General features: G+C 33.8%; 2 protein-coding genes across 2 annotated transcripts; both read right to left on the bottom strand.

Moving 5' to 3' along the window:
• Positions 1-2,138: 2,138 nt before the first annotated feature.
• LOC124942294 (anaphase-promoting complex subunit 7) lies at positions 2,139-8,922 on the bottom strand. The gene is made up of 18 exons (XM_047482768.1): positions 8,763-8,922; positions 8,594-8,662; positions 8,446-8,496; positions 8,207-8,341; positions 8,067-8,129; positions 7,637-7,752; positions 7,333-7,417; positions 6,952-7,011; positions 6,099-6,144; positions 5,244-5,317; positions 4,217-4,267; positions 3,921-4,124; positions 3,788-3,832; positions 3,610-3,703; positions 3,160-3,305; positions 2,737-2,966; positions 2,545-2,605; positions 2,139-2,472 (listed from the first exon to the last, which is right to left on the bottom strand). Exons 1-18 carry the CDS (start codon positions 8,829-8,831, stop codon positions 2,386-2,388), a joined length of 1,686 nt encoding a protein of 561 aa, XP_047338724.1. The 5' UTR covers positions 8,832-8,922; the 3' UTR covers positions 2,139-2,385.
• Positions 8,923-11,090: 2,168 nt separating this feature from the next.
• LOC124941942 (zinc finger CCCH domain-containing protein 32-like) lies at positions 11,091-20,540 on the bottom strand. The gene is made up of 7 exons (XM_047482334.1): positions 20,121-20,540; positions 19,877-20,022; positions 19,526-19,594; positions 19,181-19,300; positions 18,816-19,100; positions 18,422-18,739; positions 11,091-11,624 (listed from the first exon to the last, which is right to left on the bottom strand). Exons 1-7 carry the CDS (start codon positions 20,212-20,214, stop codon positions 11,244-11,246), a joined length of 1,413 nt encoding a protein of 470 aa, XP_047338290.1. The 5' UTR covers positions 20,215-20,540; the 3' UTR covers positions 11,091-11,243.
• Positions 20,541-20,840: the final 300 nt, after the last annotated feature.

The raw sequence follows: 20,840 nt of genomic DNA, 5'->3' as shown, positions 1-20,840 counted from the left end.
GCAGAATAGAATGAATAAGTTTAGAAAAATAAAACTGAAGAATCAAGAACTGGAAAGCATGTAGAGGAAACTAAAGATAAAGAAGAAGATGATGAAAATGTTGAGGATTCAGAAGAAGGAGAAGATAAAATATCAGAGGAAAGAGAAGATGAAGAATCAGATAAGGAAGAAGAATTAGAGGATAAAAATGAAGAAGAATTAGAAGAAGAAAAATGTGAAGAGTTAGGGGATGAAAGCAATGGAAAATTAGAAGATGGAAGTGATAGAAAAACATTGGAAGAAAGTGAAGAGAATACTATAAAAGTAGATCGAAACAACTCAGGCAAAGTTGAAGCCAATGAATGTGCAGCTCACAAACAAACATGATCATATGCAATAGTTCAATCACCAATAGTAAAGCCTAGAGCCAAACAGGTGAGGATGCGACGTAAATATAATCGCTAGAATTCGAGGAATGCAAATTGGGTTTTGAAATCAGTGTAAGAGTAGTAAAAGAGAGAGTTCACAACAGAATCAAAATTTTAAAACTGTATGCCTTGTATGTTTTTGTTGTTTGTTACTGTAATCTTTGTTTGTTTGTTTGTTTACAATCAGATACTCTAGAGTCGTTGTTTATCATTCTTTAATCAAAACTAGAGGTTGTCTAACTTTGATTTTGACCATCTCCCACTTTTTGGTTTTAATGAAATAGTGCTAAATTATTTTTAAAAAAATTATTTATTTTGTCAGAAAACCAAAAATCAAATAATCCTTGATGATCCATTTTTAAATATCACCAAATTTCATAACTATTTAAATTTATCGAAAAATATTTAAACAATGTATAGTGTCATTCTACTTTTTAATATTTGATTATACTTTTTTTTATTTTCTCTACATTCCTTCTAAAATATGAAAAAGATTAGTAATCTCTCATAATTAAATTGTTTTTTTATTTTAGAAAAATATGTAGTGTCATTTTATTAAAAAATAAAACAATTTATCCTTTAATTTAAGTAACTAGTTAATTAAATTTATTTAATAATTATTCTTTTAAAATTACTTAATTATTTATTTATTTTCAAATATATATATTTTTAAATCTAACTTAGTTCAATAAACTATATAAAATAGGAAACCTTAATTATTTACTTGTATCCCTGTAAGTGCTTTGCAATCCGTTTATAGCCACAAATGTAGTGTTTTAATAGGATATTTGTATATGTGCACAACTCAATAGGGTTTTAAATGAAAATAAATTTTGTTTATTACACTATTTTAAATATTTTAATTTAGTTAATCACAAAATATTTTTTTAAATTACACAAAACTATGAAAAGTAAAATAGTAATATTTATATATTAAACTCAAAAATTATTATTCTATTTTATCTCATTCATATTAAATTTATTCCATTTGTATTTTAAATTATTTTATTAATTAATACAAATTAAATATAATTTGAATCATTCAAATTAAAAAGAAAAGTGTAATAATATTAAACTATTCAATAAATATTATCCCCACTATAACTAATATCTTTATTTATTCTTCTTATCAAATAAAATAACATTGTATGTTATGAAAATTAAATTTAAATTGAATATTAAAATTTTAATACTTTTTTAAAATTAAATATAATTTATTTATATATATTTAAACCCTAAACCCTAGAATTGTACTTTCAGTTTAAGTGAATAATAAATTATAATTTGAAATATATTTTAATGTAAAAGTTTTAATTTTTCATATATATTTTTATATTCTCCGATGAATCATTCTTCATAATAAAAACGACAAGATTAAATGATAGGTGGATGAGGATGCTATATTCTGGGATGAACCATTTTTCATATTAAAAAACAAGAAGATTAAATGATAGGTGGTAGAGGATGCTCTATTCCTCGCTTAATCATTGTTTATATTCAAAACGACAAATGATATAGGTTATTCATGTTCAAATGAGACAAGGAATACAAAAACTGATCTCTTAAGTATGAGAAAAGGATGATAGTCTGGCTTAAGTAATCAGCTTGCGGCAAGAAATGAAGGATTTATAAAGGTAAAATGTAAGGATCTGAAACTTAGCTAAGAATAATATTGAGGTGGTTTTGATGGGTTGATCAGGGTGAGGTTGGTTATTGGTGAATGCGAACAAATAACAGAGTTAACATGTATTTCAAAGAAAAATGATCATCATTCTTCTTCTTAACAACATAAAATACACACATATATAATATTAAGCAGATCAATCCTTTCGAATTTTCTAGGCTAAAGAGTGAACAGAGCCGAGCGTAGGAGAAGAAAAGTGTAAAACACATACACACCTTGTTTGTCAAACGGTTGCATGCTGGGTGTCTCATTTTGTGCACCCTCCATAAAACAAAAACTGATCATCATTGTATATCATAGAAGATCGGTCTCTATTTGATCGCCATCTACATCATCCACTTCAGTTTCATCGTCCTCTTCGGGAGCATCGGGATCCATTCCCTGCAAAATTACCTTATTAGCCCCAACATTTTTAACACATCATCATGGTGGTGGTATATATGACAGACTAACCTTCATTTGTTTCTCTAGCCGTTCTAATCCTTTCTTGGCTGCTTCATTACTTGGGTTGATTCTATTTCAAAAAATAATTAAAACATCCACCAAGCAGGCAGCAGAGAAGAAGCCTCGTTAACAAATTGCAAAAACAACTAAGGATAAAAGAAAGTAGAAACCAAAGATGATGATGATGATGATTATAATAACCTTAGTGCGGATTGGTAGTGTGACAAAGAATCTTGCAACATGTTTGTGGCAGCACATACTTGGGCAAGCTTAACGTGAAGCGAATCGTTTGCCCGATCCTTGAGATATCGCTCAAGCAGAGACACCGCATCTCCATTTCTCCCTTCCATTACATGGAGCTCAGCCAATGCCAATGCACCCCCAAGATACCCAGGCTCCAGTCTCAGGGCTGACTCGTAGAACTTCTTTGCCTGACATTTTTTTCATCCCAGCTATTATATTCTCAAAGATCAAGATTGCAGTCTTCAATGGAGAAAATCTTGTAAAAGATCTCTTTTTAGACCAGGGTTTTTCTTTGGAGAATATTAACACAATGACTTGTTCAAGCCTAATCTAATATATATGTCATCATCTACAAGATGTTTATAATTAAAGGAGGCTTACTTTCTCTCTTCCACTGGAGTTACTAGCATGAACGTCCCCAACTAATTTTAAAGCCTTTGCTGATTGAGGCATTGCCTTCATTGCTTCCCTGGCACAATGCAATGCCTCTTTGATCTTTGAAAGTGCCAAGTAAGAACGGACCAATCCTGAAATAGATACATGTTTTTTAAGTCATAATAAGCATCTCAATCTCTTGTAGCAGCTGAGCTTAAATATGTGGTGGGCTTTTTAGACGATAGGTTGTAACTCCTTATCTCATCATCATTCAAATCAATTATTCTACTAGAATACCTTTACTATAATGTTTTCTAACATTTTAAAATATTATGATGGCTATTTTAGTCGTTTATCCCAAATCAAAAATCAGGTTATTTATAATATTCAAAATAAAACTACATCACACAAGCTTGTGATTCACTTAGGTTATGTGGCTAGCTTTGTAGAGTTCACCTTGATAGGAACGAAGATCAGCCCTCAGTTCATGAGCTCCCCTGAAAGCAACCACCGCTGCTTCAGGCCGATTCATGGATAAGAATAAGTTACCCTGCAAGCTTAAAAGTAAATGTGGTCTGTGTTCATTTAAGGCCCTTTGTACAATTCATAAGCTGGGATTCATCATTAATAGTACCTTCATTATATAACCTGGGATGTGTCTCTCATCAATTCGAATACTCTGGTTGGAGAAAACAATGAAGTAGTGGCTACAAAATAAATAAACAAAAATAAAAAATGAAAGCCCAAAGTAGATAATATAAACTTACCTTCTCAGCATATGATAAAGCTCCCCTCTCATCCTCCTTCCTTTCCCACAAGACAGATAAAGCCACAATAACCTCTGGTCTTGTGGGGTCAATGTTCAGCAAATCATGCACTAACTTATTCAGCTTTGATTGATCAGACTTCAGCTTAAGAAGCATCGCATACTCATCCATGTAGGTAACAATATATGGATCAATTGATCGAACCTGTGGACAATTACTCATAACTATATTAAGCAATGAATCTGTTTAAATTTTCACCTTTAGAAATTGACAGACTGTATCAAATGAATACTGACCTTTTCAAAGCAAATAATGGCTTCGTCGTTTTTTCCAATTATAGCTTTAACCTTCAGATGAAAGCTCATCATTAATTTACATAGACCGGAAGACAGATCAAAAATATTAATGCAAATAGTTACTACTTAAACATAGAATTCATGTAAGTAGATGCAGACAACTCTTTGGTGCTAGTAGTAAAGAAATCAAGTCAAGCAAAACAGCTTTGAAACAATGATAAAGGGGTGGAGGAACTATAAGAAAAAAAAATTGAAGATCACAAGGTAAGAGTCAACTACGTAAGAGCTCTCTTTGACCTTTATATGGTATAAGATCACATGCCAACTGGACCTTGGTCATAGTCATCTTTGAACCAAAATTTCTCAAAAGAACACTTGAATAACTCTTAGGGTGTGTTTGGTTAAGAGGTGAATTGACATTGGAATTGGAGGGGGCAATTCCAATTATGTTGTTTGTTTGGGGACTTAAAATAAGGAATTAGATTTGGAATTTGAATTCTTATGGAATTAACATGAGTAAGAAAAAATAAGAAGAAAATCAAACAACTCTCTTATGAATTACAATTCATGTTTTATTCCAAACATAGGAATTGAATTGTAATTTACTGTCAATTCTTATAGAATTGGAATTAGAATTCTAACTCCAATTCCCTCATCCAAACACAGCCTTAGCTACTTAAAAGGACACCCATAACAACTAAAATCTGTAGTACCATAAAAAATCATATACATGAATATCCTAGTAAAGTCTTAACAGTGCCTATATAGGAAGTTCTTCATGCAAGTCTTTTGCATGATAATTTCAGACTATTTTTATTCAATGTTTGATTCTTATTAGGTTCCTATTTCTTTAAGTAGTTGACACAGTAAATTGTATTGGTTTGGACCACTATTACCAGCTTGTAAAGCTAAAGCAAAGGCTACACAAAAGATAAACCAGTCCCACCAGAAAACCTAGAGCTGAACTGATAGAACTAAGAGAAATTTGATAACCGTTGCAGACAGAGGAAATTCAGCAGAATCTAACCTTAGCTATTTCAAGTAAAAGATGAATGTTGTTGGGAAAACGTTGCAGAAGCTCCATAAAGAGTTCCAACCCACCTGCCATGGTTCAAAATTCAGACAATTAGAACCAAAAATAAAGAAAAGAAGAACACATAAAGCATCCTTTTTTAAAACTGATTTTTCAAGGAAAATTAAGTGTGGATCAAAAGTCATTAAAGAGGATAGTACTACTATTCATAGCACCTTCAAGTAGCTGACATTAACCATAACAGAAAGTCATCTCTAATCTTATTTCACATAAAATTTCTTATGGCAAGTGCATGAATATAAAGGCTTGTGATTATTTGTGGCATAGGTAAGTTCAGAGTACACAAGAGAAAAGAAGTGCAACTCTTTTACCAATTCCCTCTTTGATTCTAAATATAATCTGAACACAAGCTGATGATAATAGCACTTTTAAGCTTTTTTTTCTTCTGGGCCACAGTATAAGAAACCAAAAGTAGCTACTACAATTCTACATTTTGTTGAGGCGTTCATGTTCAAGCAAATACAAGATACCATGGTCTTTAATTGTTTCCCAACAAATATAAAACAAGCAGATATCTCTCCAGGTAAAATGCATGATTCAAGTTCCATGTTTTCTTTAATAAATTGACATCATTGTATGCACCACAAAGCAACTGTCTAACAATACAACAGTTCTGATGGATAATTAGTTTTCAAATGCCTTTTCTGAACATTATGCTAAGGTGTGCACACGTACAACACAAAGAAAATGTTGTTATGTATGAGACAAAGCTACAAATACAACACATCAATCATACACATTAAAAAGAAATATCCAGCAGATTATTGACAAATTTTGAAGATGTTGGACCTTTATAATCATTCGATGCTATGCAACAATGCGCTTCCACATAACGCTGCACAGAGAAGACAATCATGGTTGGGAAAAAATTAGATTTAAGAAACATAAAGTAAAAACGCGGCATTGTTTAAATGAATGTCTCTGTACATGATAAACATTTGCACAACAGTCCATATTGACCTATTTGTTTTGGTAGGTATATCTCATTCAGCTCCAACGTGACCTTATCGTTTCTCAAATAAAATTAAAGCATACACAAAGGGAAATCTAACACCACTTGCAATTCGCAACTCTTGAGAATATTAAATCTTGTGTTTAGGGAAACATGACATGGATTTGGACTTGGGGCATTCTGTGAAGTGATATTGTACCCTATGCAGAAAACTATAAACATGTGACAATTCTTCAAAGTGATGATTTGGTTAACATGTGCTCCCTGAAAAAGTGTGGGGAATTCAGTATTGACAAAGAAGAGACATATATGATACAAACAATTGGTATATGTTACTGGAAATGAATGGGATAAGATACACCTCTATAAATGAATCCACAACTTAATGGTACATGACAAATAAAATTCACTGAATGTAGAATGGATAACAAAATGGTAAAAAGCATAAGAAAAAAATTAACATCACAAAGGGTGATATAATGAGAGAAATTTCAATGTCAAAGAAAGAGTTTTTCTTGGTAGCCAGATAAAATGTTAATCAGTTTAACTGAATGCCAGATAAAAGCTAATTAATTTAATTGAATGCTAGATAAAAAGTACGTGAAATAGAAAATCAGATAGCGACCCACTTAAGCAATGTATATGTTTTGTGTGCTACAGAAAATGCATAATCTTCTATCTCCTACTTACTTGCAACCAGCGACTTGAATCTAAAGGATCAAAGGGGGGCCGAACATTCCTAGCTGGTGTCTGGAAAACAAAGAAGCACAAACCAACAAATACATAAACTGTCAATAACATGGTAATGTTGATTTTCAAGGTAGGAAATGGTTATTTTGGTCTTAGAATTCTTGTTCAATTATCTATGAATACAAAAATTAGGTCTTCTAAAACAATGAGGAATATTGCATGCTTATCTACACTCAGATTCCACTTTTGTTTGAGAAGAAAACTAATTGAACTAGGTGCACCTGTCTCCAATATAAAATTACATAGGATTATGATGCTACTTACAAACTAATAAAATAATATTTTATATATAGATCCCAATGCAACAAGGAGAGTTCAGACCTGTGGAAACAAAAAGACGATATCTTTGGCAGCAACTCCAAGTTCAGCCAGGGCCGTGAGGGCCTCCATCACATATGGGCATTGTCTGTCAACGTAACATCGATAAATGGTGTAAACAAATGTGAAGTTATTATATGATTTACTGCAATGACAAATTTAGTAGGATGGCATGTGCTTCCATTTTTATGGCAAAACCATAACTAAGAGCAAAATCAATCCTAACATCAGAAACTGAGAGAGTGTAGTAGATATTTAAGAATTTGTTCCAAGGGCTCATGGGCACTAAAATAAAAAATGACAGGACCTTATACATTCTTTGTAGCATCCTATGGAAGCTCGGTTATGTCTTGAATTGCGATATAGCTTTCCCATCATTAAATTCATTTGTAAATTTCTAGCTTTGCTTGGAATTGCTTCCATCTGCATAAATGTAATCAACACCGTATTACGAAACAAGGAGTAGAAAAATGAATCACTATTATTTACAAATTCATGTGGTACCAGACAATTGTAGTGTAATTGATCTGAATATGGAAATCTAATTAAATATATTACCGCTAATTCCAAAAATATAACTCTTTCTTCCTTTGATTAATTGAACAAAAGTGTAGAGATTAAGACAGAAGTGATGGCTTGAAAGAATCTTTGTCTATATGTTAGTACGATGGTTTGGTAAGAGTAAACAGCTTATCAGATAGATCAAGAAACTTATGAAAGAAATACCGAGGTCAAACCTCAACAAGGGCAGCTCTGTTTTCATTCAACGAACAATGGCATGATGCAATTTTGAACTTGACCTGTTAGAAACAATGCAAATATCTCATCATGTATTCAACTAGTCTTCAAAAGCTGGGGGTAGAGCATATCAAAGTACCTCATATTCATTGATTCCTGAAATGCTGGAAGAATTTGGAGAAGATGACCTGTTTGATGTGGATAGTGAACTTCTAACAGTTGGACTTTGCTTTGGTGTAATCTTACACAGTTGCAATGCCTGCTTGAATGTATGCTGTGAAACAAAGATAATATGAGAAAACACAAATCATGGAGCTCAGAGATTATATATTTAGCATGATAACAAGGAAGCCTGGCTTAAATTGAACAAAAACTTACAATTGCTCTGGTGTACTCTCTCTCATGGAACAGTGCATCCCCAAGGACAACCTACCACATTATGCACAATAAGCAATTGCAAGAAATGAAGGAGAGAAATACTGAAGCAACATATCGAATTAAAGAAATCCGAGTTCGAAAAGCCAACCAAGTTCTCCGCTTTGACGCTAGGATTGGTCTCAATATTGACGGTGGACGATGAAACTAGGAAACAACTCTGCGAAGGTCATCAGTTAAATAGTAAGAGTTGAGATGTTAGAAGTTACAAAAACCCTAAAACAGGAGTAGAAAAGTGGTGGAGAGAGAACGATACTTACGAGTGTATGAGCAGAAGTATAGAGAGAATTCTCGAGAAGCATTGCAATTTGATCTTTGGAAACGTCCATTGCATTAGCCGCTGAAGAACGATGCTCAAACTTCAGCCAATGTTTTTGCGTGTGTTTTTCCGTTGGAGCCTGAGAGAGAGAGAGAAAGCCTAGTCAGGGGCTCCAAGCTACCTGGTTTTATTTATATTATTTTTTTAATTGAAATTTGTAAAACCGCTAAATTTTAAAAAAAAAATGAAAGCCTAATAGTTTTGTCTTGTCAGATTTATGATTTATAAAGAGAAATTCAAAAGTTTTTTTTTTCTTTTTTAACATTGGTGTCTCATTCCTTTGTTCGGTGAGACATATTCTATAGTCCAATAAAATTTTGTCTCCAATTTTTTTAATAAGGATCTTTTCTTAATTGTACAATTCGAATGTGTTATTTTTCAAGTTCGTGTCTAATAGCATAGCGACACTATAATTGAGTGTCTCATGCAAACAAAAAAAATACTCTTATTAATTTAAAAAAATAATTGAGAAAGAAAATGGGTGAAAGACCAATTTAATTAGCTAAAAAATTAATAAAAAATTTTCTTCTACTCTTTTTTTTATATTTTTTCTTTTTTCAACTAATAATTTGATGGTAAGTCCTTTCTCATTTCTCTCCATTTATCACTTTTCTATTTTTTAATCTAAATATATTTTTGCTCTATTAAATAAATATAATAAATTTGTATTAATTTAATAAAACTATCAAATAATTTGTTAATATATATAGTTATTTATATATCAAATTTTGGTCTTATATTTCTTTTTTCTGATTTTGGGTGCCTTTGGGAGGGGCAGGCGACTGCGCCTTATCCTAGAGCCTTATCCTAGAGTCGACCATGTCCGTGTCGATGTTCTATTTAGAAATAAAAGAGACGAAATTATTAAGTTTATAATTAATTTTCAATTTTTAATAAAGAATTATTTGTCTTATAAATATGGAGGTGACTAAGTTATAAATTAAAAATAAGTAACTTAAACCTAATATAAAAAAAAAAGCATTTGAAGAGAGTTTATGTGAGCTAGAATATATATATATATATATATATATATATATATATATATATATATATATATATATATATATATATATATATATATATATATATATCTAAAAAAGAGTACACTATATGAATTAAAAGATTTGTATAATATAAATGTTTAATAGATAATATTTTTTTCTAAGTTGAACTTAAGCTTAAAAAGTTTTAAGTACTTACATATATTCTTTAATTATTTATTAAACTTGTTGAGTATTTCAATCATATCTATTGATCAATTATTATTCTCTCATTTGATGTTGTATACAGATCATCAATTAAAAAAAAAATTTAAGAAAGATTTTTTCAACACAATTATATTATGTGATCTACTTCATTGGATATTTTATATTGTGTGATCATTCGATATTTTTTAGTGAAAATTTTAATTTGATTGTACTGGTTTTTTTTAGGTGTTATTTATTATTATTTATTAATTAATTTAGTAGAGATCACTCCCATCTATTAAATAAAAATGAATTCCTTATAAGAAAAATAATTAGAATATTAAACTATGGTTATTTTGAAAGAATTTTTATAAAAAAAATATTTTTTATGCCATATCAATTTAAATTGATTTTAGTAAAAATCTTACCATTTCACTTTAAGCTATTAGTCAAATAATTTAAAAATACTAATATATAAAAAAAATATAATTTTTTTAATAATTTAATTTACTTAAAAAATGATATGTATTATTTGAAAATGATTCAAATAACCTAAGTCCATGTTATCATTATTTATGACTTCATAAATTAATATAAGTTCTATCATTTATGACAAAAACAAATTAAAAAAACATAAAATATTAAGCATTTAATAATCAAGTTCTTAATAAATAAAAAATTTGTTGAAATTGATTTTACTCTTTTTTGTATAAACAGAGAGCATTACAAAGTCCAATGTTTGTGGGTATTTGTTCCTATGTATATCATCATCATCCACAATCACTGACAAATTTATCAACCAAGTTCTTATACATTGAATAATAATATCATTCCAAGTTCCAAGCTCTAATAAAAAAAAGGTCCCTGCAAAAAGGGAGGGTATATAGACCAAGAACACTTTCCAATCCATCCTCATTCGGACAGGAAGATGTTCCCTGTTTTTCAAGAATCTCATATTTTCGGTTCAAATAACAAAACATGGTAGTATAATTTAACACAACAATCTCCTAACCGTAAGAGATGGTATGTTTTAGCTGTTCTCTTTTCTGGTTATTCAGATGATGAACTTTGTTTTTATCCAAGGCTTATTCATGAAGAAAAGATGTTGCCATATATAAGATTATATGAACAAGGAGATGATTCGAATGGTCTATATGGTTTCCTAATCTGCACAGTGGGAGGCCATGGATTAGAAGACTTGCCTGAATGTGAAAAAAAATTAAGGTTGACGAAGATCAAGAGAGACCTTTGATAGGCTCATCATCATTCCTGCTGAGAGTGGAAGGTGCAGAACTAGAACCCTGAGCAGAGGAACCACTTTGAGAGAAAACTGAACCAACAAAACTGCTAGAAGTGGTCATGGAAGATGATATTCGGGTAGAGTATGCATCCTTTGAGCCAGAAACTACTTCTGGCTTCAACTCCGATGATGAAGATGATGATGATGGGGCAAGAGTACCTACTAATGATCCAACAGGATAAGGTGCAACAGGCATATCGGCAAGAGAAGATGCAGATGGGCTGTAACTCAATGTTCCAATTGGGTGATCGAATTTGCACAATGGCCCAAACTTGCATACACCATTTTGAGCATAGTGGGTGCAAACTGGTGCACCCTGATCAAAAGAAAAACACAAAATCAAAATCAAAACCATACCATTATCTTTGTTTATATTAAGCCAAAAGAAAATGTAAAATCCTTCTTTAACTCAGCTGAATGAAACAATGCAATGTTTAGCAATAATGCATATAATTTCAATATATTTTAAATCACTCCTGTCTTTCATGAATAGACAGGACCTATGGACAAAACAGTATTGTTATAGCTGACACAATGGCAAATTATCTTGAATTAAGGCGATGTTTAATAATAATTTATAACTTAATATAAAGTCACTTAATTATTTAGATTCATCTCAAAGCAAACTTGAAAAATCCAACTTAACGGTAAGTTAAGAATGACTTAACTCGATAATCTAGTAATAACATCCAAAAGACAACTTTAAACCCTAAAATTAATTAAATTACATCATTATAAAGTTAAATAGACTTTCAAGTCTTTTCTCAACATTAGTTCCACATTTTCAAATCAACTTAACATGCAGTACAAAATGTTTAGATATTTTTATTTAGTTATTTAACATCTATTTTCACACTTAACTCATTCAGCATTTAAATTTCATTATTCAACGAAAACTTACTATCAGCAATATTAACAGTTCATCTAATTAAAACCTAGAGAAACAAAATATGTCCGCACTATGTTTTTATATTATCAACATCTGTGAGAATGTATGAAATAGCATTAGAACAAGACAACAAGTTACGCACACAAGCCACCGTAGTTATTATTATATTCTGCTCATAAAGCATAAGGAGACCCATACATGTATACTACTACAGGCATACAACAGGGAAGGGGAGGTGAGGGTAACAATTATGTAAGATAAGCAAAGTAGCAATGACTAGAATTTGGCATAAGATGATCTTGAGAGAAGAACATGTAAACACATTTTAAGTAATATGCTGGTTCACAGGGAAACCTTGCAAGTACACTTTTCCAAAGTGGGAATTGTATTTTTCCATTAATTTATCATGATGACTCAGAGGCCTCTATTTATTTCTTTTCTGAGAATCAATTAATCAAATGATATTTATATTCCAAAACTTTCCTTTGATCAGCCTTTCTATTTTCTATCCATGAATTGAGCAAAAGTCCGAATGGCATTCAAGATTAGACATTTATCCAATGTGTTGGACCTGTGCCTGTGTGAACTATGACCTAAAAGAGCATTTTTTATCTCATAGATAATTGGTCAAATATCAGGAAAAGACATTTGTCGCAGACTGCTTGCCTATGCATCAAGTGTCGATGAAAAGGTGGACCATGACAAATTGGCACCAAAACCACACTTTTGGTGCCAATTCTATCTTTTACTTTTGATGGAATTCTAACTCTTAGGCATTTCATCATTATGTTTTAATTCCTGGTTTTAGGTGGTAGAGGTTATCTAGTGAGTTGGTATGTCAGCCACCAATTGTTCTATTCTTTTTCAAATAGGGACAATTTATAATTTATATTCATTATATGAACTAATAAAGATCTTCAGTAAACTTGAATAATTTAAATGAAGCTCATAAGTAAGCATATATTGATTCTTCTGTTTTTCAATGTCTAGACTTGGTTTCTCTATCTCCTCTAATTCCACGTGACTGCATGCTACAAGAGACAATTGCAATCTAAAACTAGATTTCAAATCTTCGTCTTAAAATTGCTTAGCAGTCGCCTAAGCTCTTTCAATTCATTTAATTGCCAGTTCCTTGGTGTTCCAACATAATTTGAAGCAACACAACGAAGTATGGAGCAGCCTTTCAAACCGCCTCATCTCAGCCTAAACTTCATGGCATCCCAGATTCTAGATCTATTCATGTCACTAGCTATAAGTTGAACGGATCCAACTATCTCCCCAATGGGTCAGTCCTAGTGTTAATCTTTTGAAAATTCAAAGGCATCTCACAGGTGAGATTCAAATGTAGGTAATAGAAGCTAGGCAACCATATGATCATGCATAGCTCACTAATTCTATGAACAGTGATATAGGTGAGAACTTCCGATCCTAGAAAAACAACTAAGAAAATAAGAAATGTAGCAAATGAGACATATTATAGTTCTGAAAATACAATAGAACTATTCCAGATAGATTCATTGTCACATGATCTCTGTCAAGTGAACCTTAGTGTCACACTGTCATACAATACTTCAACACTTTAACAAGTATTCAACAACTTGACATATTTCTATTAGGACTCAAAAGAGAGCTGGATGAGGTAAGAGGACAAAACCTTAGTGTGAGAAAGCTGAAAGAAAGTAATGATGGGAACTGAAGAAGCGATTAATACTCCACAATTACAGAGTTCTACCCTTGCTGCCTTAGGAACTAACTCTAGTGCCAATTCCACTAAATAACAACAATGAGGAAGACCATGGTGTGATTAATGTCGCAAGTTTGGACATCGCAGAAATTCATGGAAAACCAGTATATTGGAAGCCAAGCAAGTCCACAAATACCGACTAATAAAAAATAAAAACCGTTCACTTGCTGCTTCAGCCCATCTTTCATGTCCCTAAAATATTTATGATGTGAAGCAGTTCTAACTGCTACCTATCTGTAATCTGATAAGTAGAATGCCCTCTAAAGTTCTCAAATTTAAAAGAACTCTCCAAGTACTCCAGAACTCCCATCCACACTAAATTAATCACTTCAAACATTCCACAAGGGTGTTAGAAAGTTCAACCTTTGTTCATGATCATTCCCCTCCAACCAAACTAAATTAGATCTTAAGTGTATCAATTGTATCTTAGGATACTATCTTCCTAATCAAAGGGAAGTAAAAGTTTCACTCTTCAACAAAAAGGTTTTTTTATTTTGGCTAAAACGAATGTTTATTTTCCTAATGAAATATTGCACACGAGAATTTTGTGAGGAAGCAGACAGATCCCCCAAAAAGGTTCTACCATTAAATGAATCTCACTTTCTTTGAACATGAACAAGTAAAGAATTGAGAAAGACGTCAAATAATTTCAGATTCTATCCAAAACCTTAAATTCTATCTATGGAACCTGAGAAAGACATCAAAGAATCGAGAACATCAACGAGCAAAGCACAAGTGAAATAGAAATTTCAGCTTTTTATGCTTAGTATTTGCCAGATTTAGTTGATTTATGCTCTAGATGTTGAACAAAAGGTTTTGAGTTTTCTTTTATTGGATTGGTGTTCTTGTCTTGTAAGACAACAATCCACGTTGAAATTTTGGCATTAACAAAGGTACACTATACATTTTCTTCTAAAAAAAGTGCAATGAAAACAACTATATGAACTATGCAAGTAAAATATGCTCAACAGACTAACTAGTGCATGCAGATGATTCCTCCACAAGGAATGGCACATTAGGATGTAATCTTTTTAGAACGTGTTAGTTTTATGATGGAAGAAAATGTTGAATAAGAAAGTGTTAGGATCTAGGTCACCGCTGGTGGACCGGGGGTTGGACCGGTTAGCGGTTCTCACTCGTAGGGTGGTGGTTAATCCGGTTAGAGATTAACACCGGGGTTTCAATACTACACAACCTGTCACAAACCCTTGAACTAGGTTCAAGCGCGGAAGAGGTTTGCTTTCAAGTTGAAGCGGTACACGTGTATGATAGGAGGAATCGGTTTCGGATGATGGAGATTTGAAGAATGGTGGGTCGGTTTCGGTTATCTGGATATTCGGTATGGTCAATATGGAGTCGGTTTGGAGCGGTATGGTTAAGTTAGTCGGTTATGTAATGAAGCCAACAGAAAGTAAATAACACAACAGATTTTATGGATGTTCGGAGATAAAACTCCTACGTCACCCCTTCCTCTCGAAACCGCGAGAAGGATATTCACTAAGGAATACAAATACAAGCCGATCGAGACTTATTCTCTGCTCGATAACACTCTTACAATTCACACCGAAATTGTAGCACACACTTAGAATTTAGCACTTAGGCTTTCTTAGAATACCACACTGTTATCACTTGTAGTAAATGCTCTCAACGCTTCACTTGTCTCACTTAATGTCCCGCTTAGTAACTGCATTTACTCTTCTGCAACTGCCTCCTTTTATAGGTGAAATATGCCAACGGTCATATTTCAAAGCCTTGAATCTGATTGGCTGATCAGGGATGCAGTGATTCAGTGTCTCAGACCTGCCGGTCGTCTCAGACCTGGTATCCTGTTTCAGACCTGCCGGTCTGTAAGGCAAACCTGCTGGGTTTGTCTTTTACTCAATGTAGGCACTGTCTGCTTGGACAGTTGTCTGTACTTTGAAGATTTCCTTTCTGGCTTATCCCGAAGTAGAAGGATCCGGTAGTACTGTCTTCTGCAGCCTACAGGCTTTCCTCAGACTTGCATGGATATGGAAGTATTCAGTCTGTTCCTTTGGTATCATTCTCAACAGATACCCAAAGTGTCTTCTTGTACAGGTCGGCCACTTGACTTGGCCGAATGTCTTTTGGTAGTGAAGTAACCGGACTTCTTCCGGTTATGATCGGTTGTTTGATGGTTCTGGTTTTGAGCTTTGGCCGATCCTTTCTCTGTGCGGTCACGTACCGAATACTCTTGATCGGTTTGGTAGCTTTGACCAGTTTGTTTTCTTTAGTCGGTTCTCTTGTTCATCCGGTCCGGTTCCTTGTTCCTGATGATTCCGGTTTTGAGCTTTGGCCGATCCTCTTTGTGCGGTCACGTACCGAATACTCTTGATCGGTTTGGTATCTTGACCGGTTTGTTTTCTTTAGTCGGTTCTCTTGTTCATCCGGTCCGGTTCCTTGTTCCTGATGATTCCGGTTTTGAGCTTTGGCCGATCCTTTCTCTGTGCGGTCACGTACCGAATACTCTTGATCGGTTTGGTAGCTTGACCGGTTAGGTTTCTTTAGCCGGTTCCGGATGACTTTAGGTTTTTCATAGCTTCTTCTGGCCGGTTTGATATTCAATCGGTTAGATTTCTTGACCGTTCTTTCGGTTTACAACTCAATCGGTCCTGAACTTGAACCTGTCCGGATTTCTAACTTCTTGACCGAACCGGTTGACCGAACTCCGGTTGACTGAGCCGGTATACATTGTCGAACCGATCTTGCCTATAGGTAAATTTCGGATTTTGCTCAGCTTCCCTGAAATAGCAAAACTTTAAATATTATTTGCTGTCGATGAGATTTGATCCCTGGTCACATGTGTGACAGGCATGGGTGTTTACCACTACGCTACAACACCTTCTTGTTATATTTAAACCAATTAATATACTTGATATGACTTAACGGTTTATTTTCTAACAGAAAGGTTTCTTGGGACTCAGTGAGCTCACATTATTACAGCTTTTAATAGAGCACTTCATTTAAGTAACATTTCCTTTAGGCTTTAGAAAAGCAGTTGAATAATTAATCTTAGAATTGGAATTGGAATTCGTGAAGTAGAGAATAGCTCCTTAGACCCCATTGACTCCATAATAAAGATCATTTACATATTACAGTTATTAATGATATAGAGTATAGACTGGTTATCTTCTAATGACAGCATGAACATCAACTACCGTAATGCTTAATTCTAATGACAGTACAAGATCTGAATAGTTGTCGTTCTTCCCAACGAAATTGCATATGATTTTTAATATGATCCACCTCATTAAATAGTGCATTCTATCCCAAATAGGAGTTGGTACACAGGAGTATAACTTGCTAATGACATATTTTGAGACATCATAGCCCAACAATTTTACAAATCCCTAATGAATAAACTGAGCCACTAGATTGTATCCCACTCACAAAGTTCCATTAATACAGGATGATCTGGCGAAGAATACATGCATACATTTAAACAATTATTCTTGCAACTCAAACCTGTCTAATCACGAGGTTGTTGCAAAGGATGTTAATTTCATCACAAGGCTCACTAAGCTAACAATAAATCTTTCCAGATTTATGTACTGCATAATGTCATTAAAATTGAACTACACATTCATCCAAAATCAAACACTCATTATGGCAGAGACCACCATGCCAATCATAACATAATTGCAACTACCTGAGAATAAACTAAAAGGCCTAAACATAGTCACATTCAAAGGACAACGAGGTATTGCTAGATAAGCACACAATCTGGTAAGCATTGAAGTAAATTCAATAGTAGTTGCTTCTCAAAGATGTTGAGGAAATCATTAGCATCATGAAGAAATTTGAAAAGCATGAAGTAGGAGGTCATAGTGGTGGAATGTTGTACTAGCCTCCTTTAGGGAAAAAATAAACTGGTCTAAAAAAAATTGGAAAGCTAAGGGCCAGTAACTCAAGAAGATTGAACATCTATGTTGGATTATTCGTTAACCATGCTCAACAGCTTACTTTCTTCATTTTTCAGGACACTGATCATTCTCATTCAGTGAAGTCATGGTCACAAAGCATCTACATGTGAAGTAAAGTCTAACGACACAAGTATATCTTATGTGATGGATAAAATAGCAATGAAATGAAATTACCTATGATGACATATTGCTAGTGTTTATAGACTATTGGCTAAAAGTGTGGTTCAAATGCCTTTAATATTATAAGCTAGAAAAACTAGATTTGCTTATGTCTTTCTAATTGAATTTATAAGCTACCAATTTTATAATGTTTTCTGCTGAGTAGACAGTGCTTACTACCACTTACTTTACCAAAATGTTTTGATAAGTTTAACGAAAGAAAAGTTAACAGCAATTACTTCAAAACTTTAGAAGCACAGAAAAAGAAGATAGTTTCTTGAAACACATAAAGGTACAGGAAGCAAAAAATAAAACAAGGCGAAGTCACAATTTGAACCCCATGATAATTCACATGTAATAATAACATGATGAGTGCTTACCGGACGAAGTGGAAGTCCCGTAGGGCTAAGGACAACATTTACTTTTGTTATCCTCCAATCTGGTGGATGATGGTATCTACATGACAATCCAAATTTACAATCTCCCGTCTTCATGTAATACTGACATTCCGGTTGACCAGGCCTCTCTGGGAACGGCTGTTCCTTCTGGCCACCGCTTGAGGGACCAACAATAGAAGGCAATGATAAATAAGTTCCAGTATAAGCAGGCGTTGAATGAGATAATTGAGTTACACCATATACAGGAGGTGCTCCAATAGAGGATTGATTGCTTGGAGAAGCTACTGGACTGGCATGTGTCTGTGCCATGTCAGATAAAAAGTTAGTAAAGATTTAGGAAGTATCTAATGGAGAAACAGGGCTAAGGAAATCCTACCTGGTAAGGACTGTAACTGGGAAATGAAACAACCCCTGAAGGAAATAATACAGGACTGTAAGCCCCTTGGATGTATGAATCTGGAATTAGAGTAGGCCTTGCCACTTGCCAGTTTCCTGAAACCACTCCATACTGTTGTTGAGATGATGGAAGTGTTGGACTTGGATAAATAGCAGGTCCTGATGGTGGGACTTGAAGGCCTGATGGTTGAGGATGATGGAATTTACAGGTTACACCAAATTTACACTGCCCTGTTTTCGCATAGTATGAGCACTCTTTTTCTCCCTGAGGCAAAGTATTAAAATTGAAAACCCAATACAGAAGTATCAAAAAGAGAGTAAACAAGGGGATTAAAAACTTCTTACCGGACGAATAGGGTATCCTGAAATGTTTAGTGCCACAGGACCAACAGTTCCACCTCCCTGTCTTGGATGGTGATATTTGCAAGATGTTTCATATTTGCACATTCCAGTTCTCATATAATACTGTATACAAGAGAATAACCATAGTCAATGGAAATCCTAGTATTATCATCCATTATGAACCAAAACTAGAATACAATGTCACTGAAGTAACTGAACATTCTAGGAGTTCTTTTGTTGTGGGAAAAAGAAAGCGGTTATCTCAACTTTGCGTGAGAAGATGAATGCGTGTAATTTTTCATTACAAAATGCTTTTTAAAATTCTATGAAGAAAACAAAACAGAATACCTGACAAACAGGTTGGCCCACTCTTTCTGGGTGCTCTCCTCCTCCAGCAGATCTCATAGCTCCCATCACCTAAAAAACCAATTCTATTTGAATATACCCAAAACATGCTGTTTTCTGAATGACTTGTAATTTAAAATAAAAAGCATTGAAGATTATAGATACATGCAATTGCATCTAGTAGTAATCTGACGAACCAAATAAGAAATAAATCAAAGACAGCCATAGTCAAACTTAACTCTAGATTTCACAAGATCAGATCAATTTACTATCAACAACAGGCGATCCAAACATCACTGAATCCCCAATTTGAAAAGCCCTAAACGAAACTAAATGAGGACTTTGGAAGCGTACCAAACCACGGTCCTGTGGATGATTGAAACGACACCTTGCCCCGTATCCACAAAATCCAGTCCTCAAGTAATAATTACAATCCGGCTCGTCCGGGCGTTCCGGGTAAGCTTCCCCGCCAACGGCCAGTCCCAATTGCCACAAAGGCTCTGCATTTGCACAATAAATGAGAGAGTACATTAACCATCACAGAGAATCAACGTAAATGCACATGAAATCTCACTGAATTAGACGAAACTGTACTTACCTTCTAGTCCTGTCTCGCCGGGTGGCGAGCTCCATTCCACCGCCGGATCGGACTGTGAGCCTTCCATTGGAGTTGTCCGACCGTACAGCTCCATTGCACAACCTATATATCTACAGAAATGTATACACAACTACGTATATGTTTGAACCTATACACGAATGCATCAACATAAATACAGATGTACGATGTTGGAGATGTATCGGCAAAATGTTGGAGTCCGATGATTTTGGGAGTGATGGAAAGGGATGTTAGAAAGAGAATGGGCGTCCTTGTAGTAGTATTGCTTAAGTTTTCTCTCTCTATATATGTATCAGTCCGTCCATGACTGGTATGACTTTCGCTCGCCCTCTCTCTCTCAAAAGGTATTTTCTGCGTGCCCTTTTTCTCTCTCTTCCTCCTCCCGTTTCAAAGAGCGTTTTCTCTCATCGTGGGAAGTTTTCCGTCCATTCTTCTTACTTACCCCTACGCGCCAAAAGAAGAAATTTACCTAAAATAATAATATTTAATATTTCCGACAACACTCGTGTACAATGACAGTACTGCCCTTGCCTGATAATCATCAATGTGACAAACTAATTCTTCCCTGATAACCCTACTTTTTCCTCAAAATCATTATTCATTTCTAACTCCTAAAATTAGTTATTCAATATCATAAGTCCTAAATTCAGAATATATAAAAAAAAATACTATTTATTTATAAATAAATTAGATAAAATTAAT

This window comes from Impatiens glandulifera, chromosome 6, assembly GCF_907164915.1.
Source record: "Impatiens glandulifera chromosome 6, dImpGla2.1, whole genome shotgun sequence".
NCBI lineage: Eukaryota > Viridiplantae > Streptophyta > Magnoliopsida > Ericales > Balsaminaceae > Impatiens > Impatiens glandulifera.
Note: the sequence above shows the minus strand (reverse complement) of the source record. Positions and strands in the feature narration are given on the sequence as shown.

Coding starts and splice junctions, on each gene's coding strand:
- LOC124942294 (XM_047482768.1), bottom strand. CDS start 8,831: ATGGACGTTTCCAAAGATCAAATTGCAATGCTTCTCGAGAATTCTCTC. Junction 7,753..8,066: donor ACAGAGCTGCCCTTGTTGAG/GTTTGACCTCGG, acceptor ACATTTATGCAG/ATGGAAGCAATTCCAAGCAA. Junction 2,606..2,736: donor CACTACCAATCCGCACTAAG/GTTATTATAATC, acceptor TTTTTGAAATAG/AATCAACCCAAGTAATGAAG.
- LOC124941942 (XM_047482334.1), bottom strand. CDS start 20,214: ATGGAGCTGTACGGTCGGACAACTCCAATGGAAGGCTCACAGTCCGAT. Junction 19,301..19,525: donor TGGGCCAACCTGTTTGTCAG/GTATTCTGTTTT, acceptor TCTTGTATACAG/TATTATATGAGAACTGGAAT. Junction 19,101..19,180: donor CAGGATACCCTATTCGTCCG/GTAAGAAGTTTT, acceptor ACTTTGCCTCAG/GGAGAAAAAGAGTGCTCATA.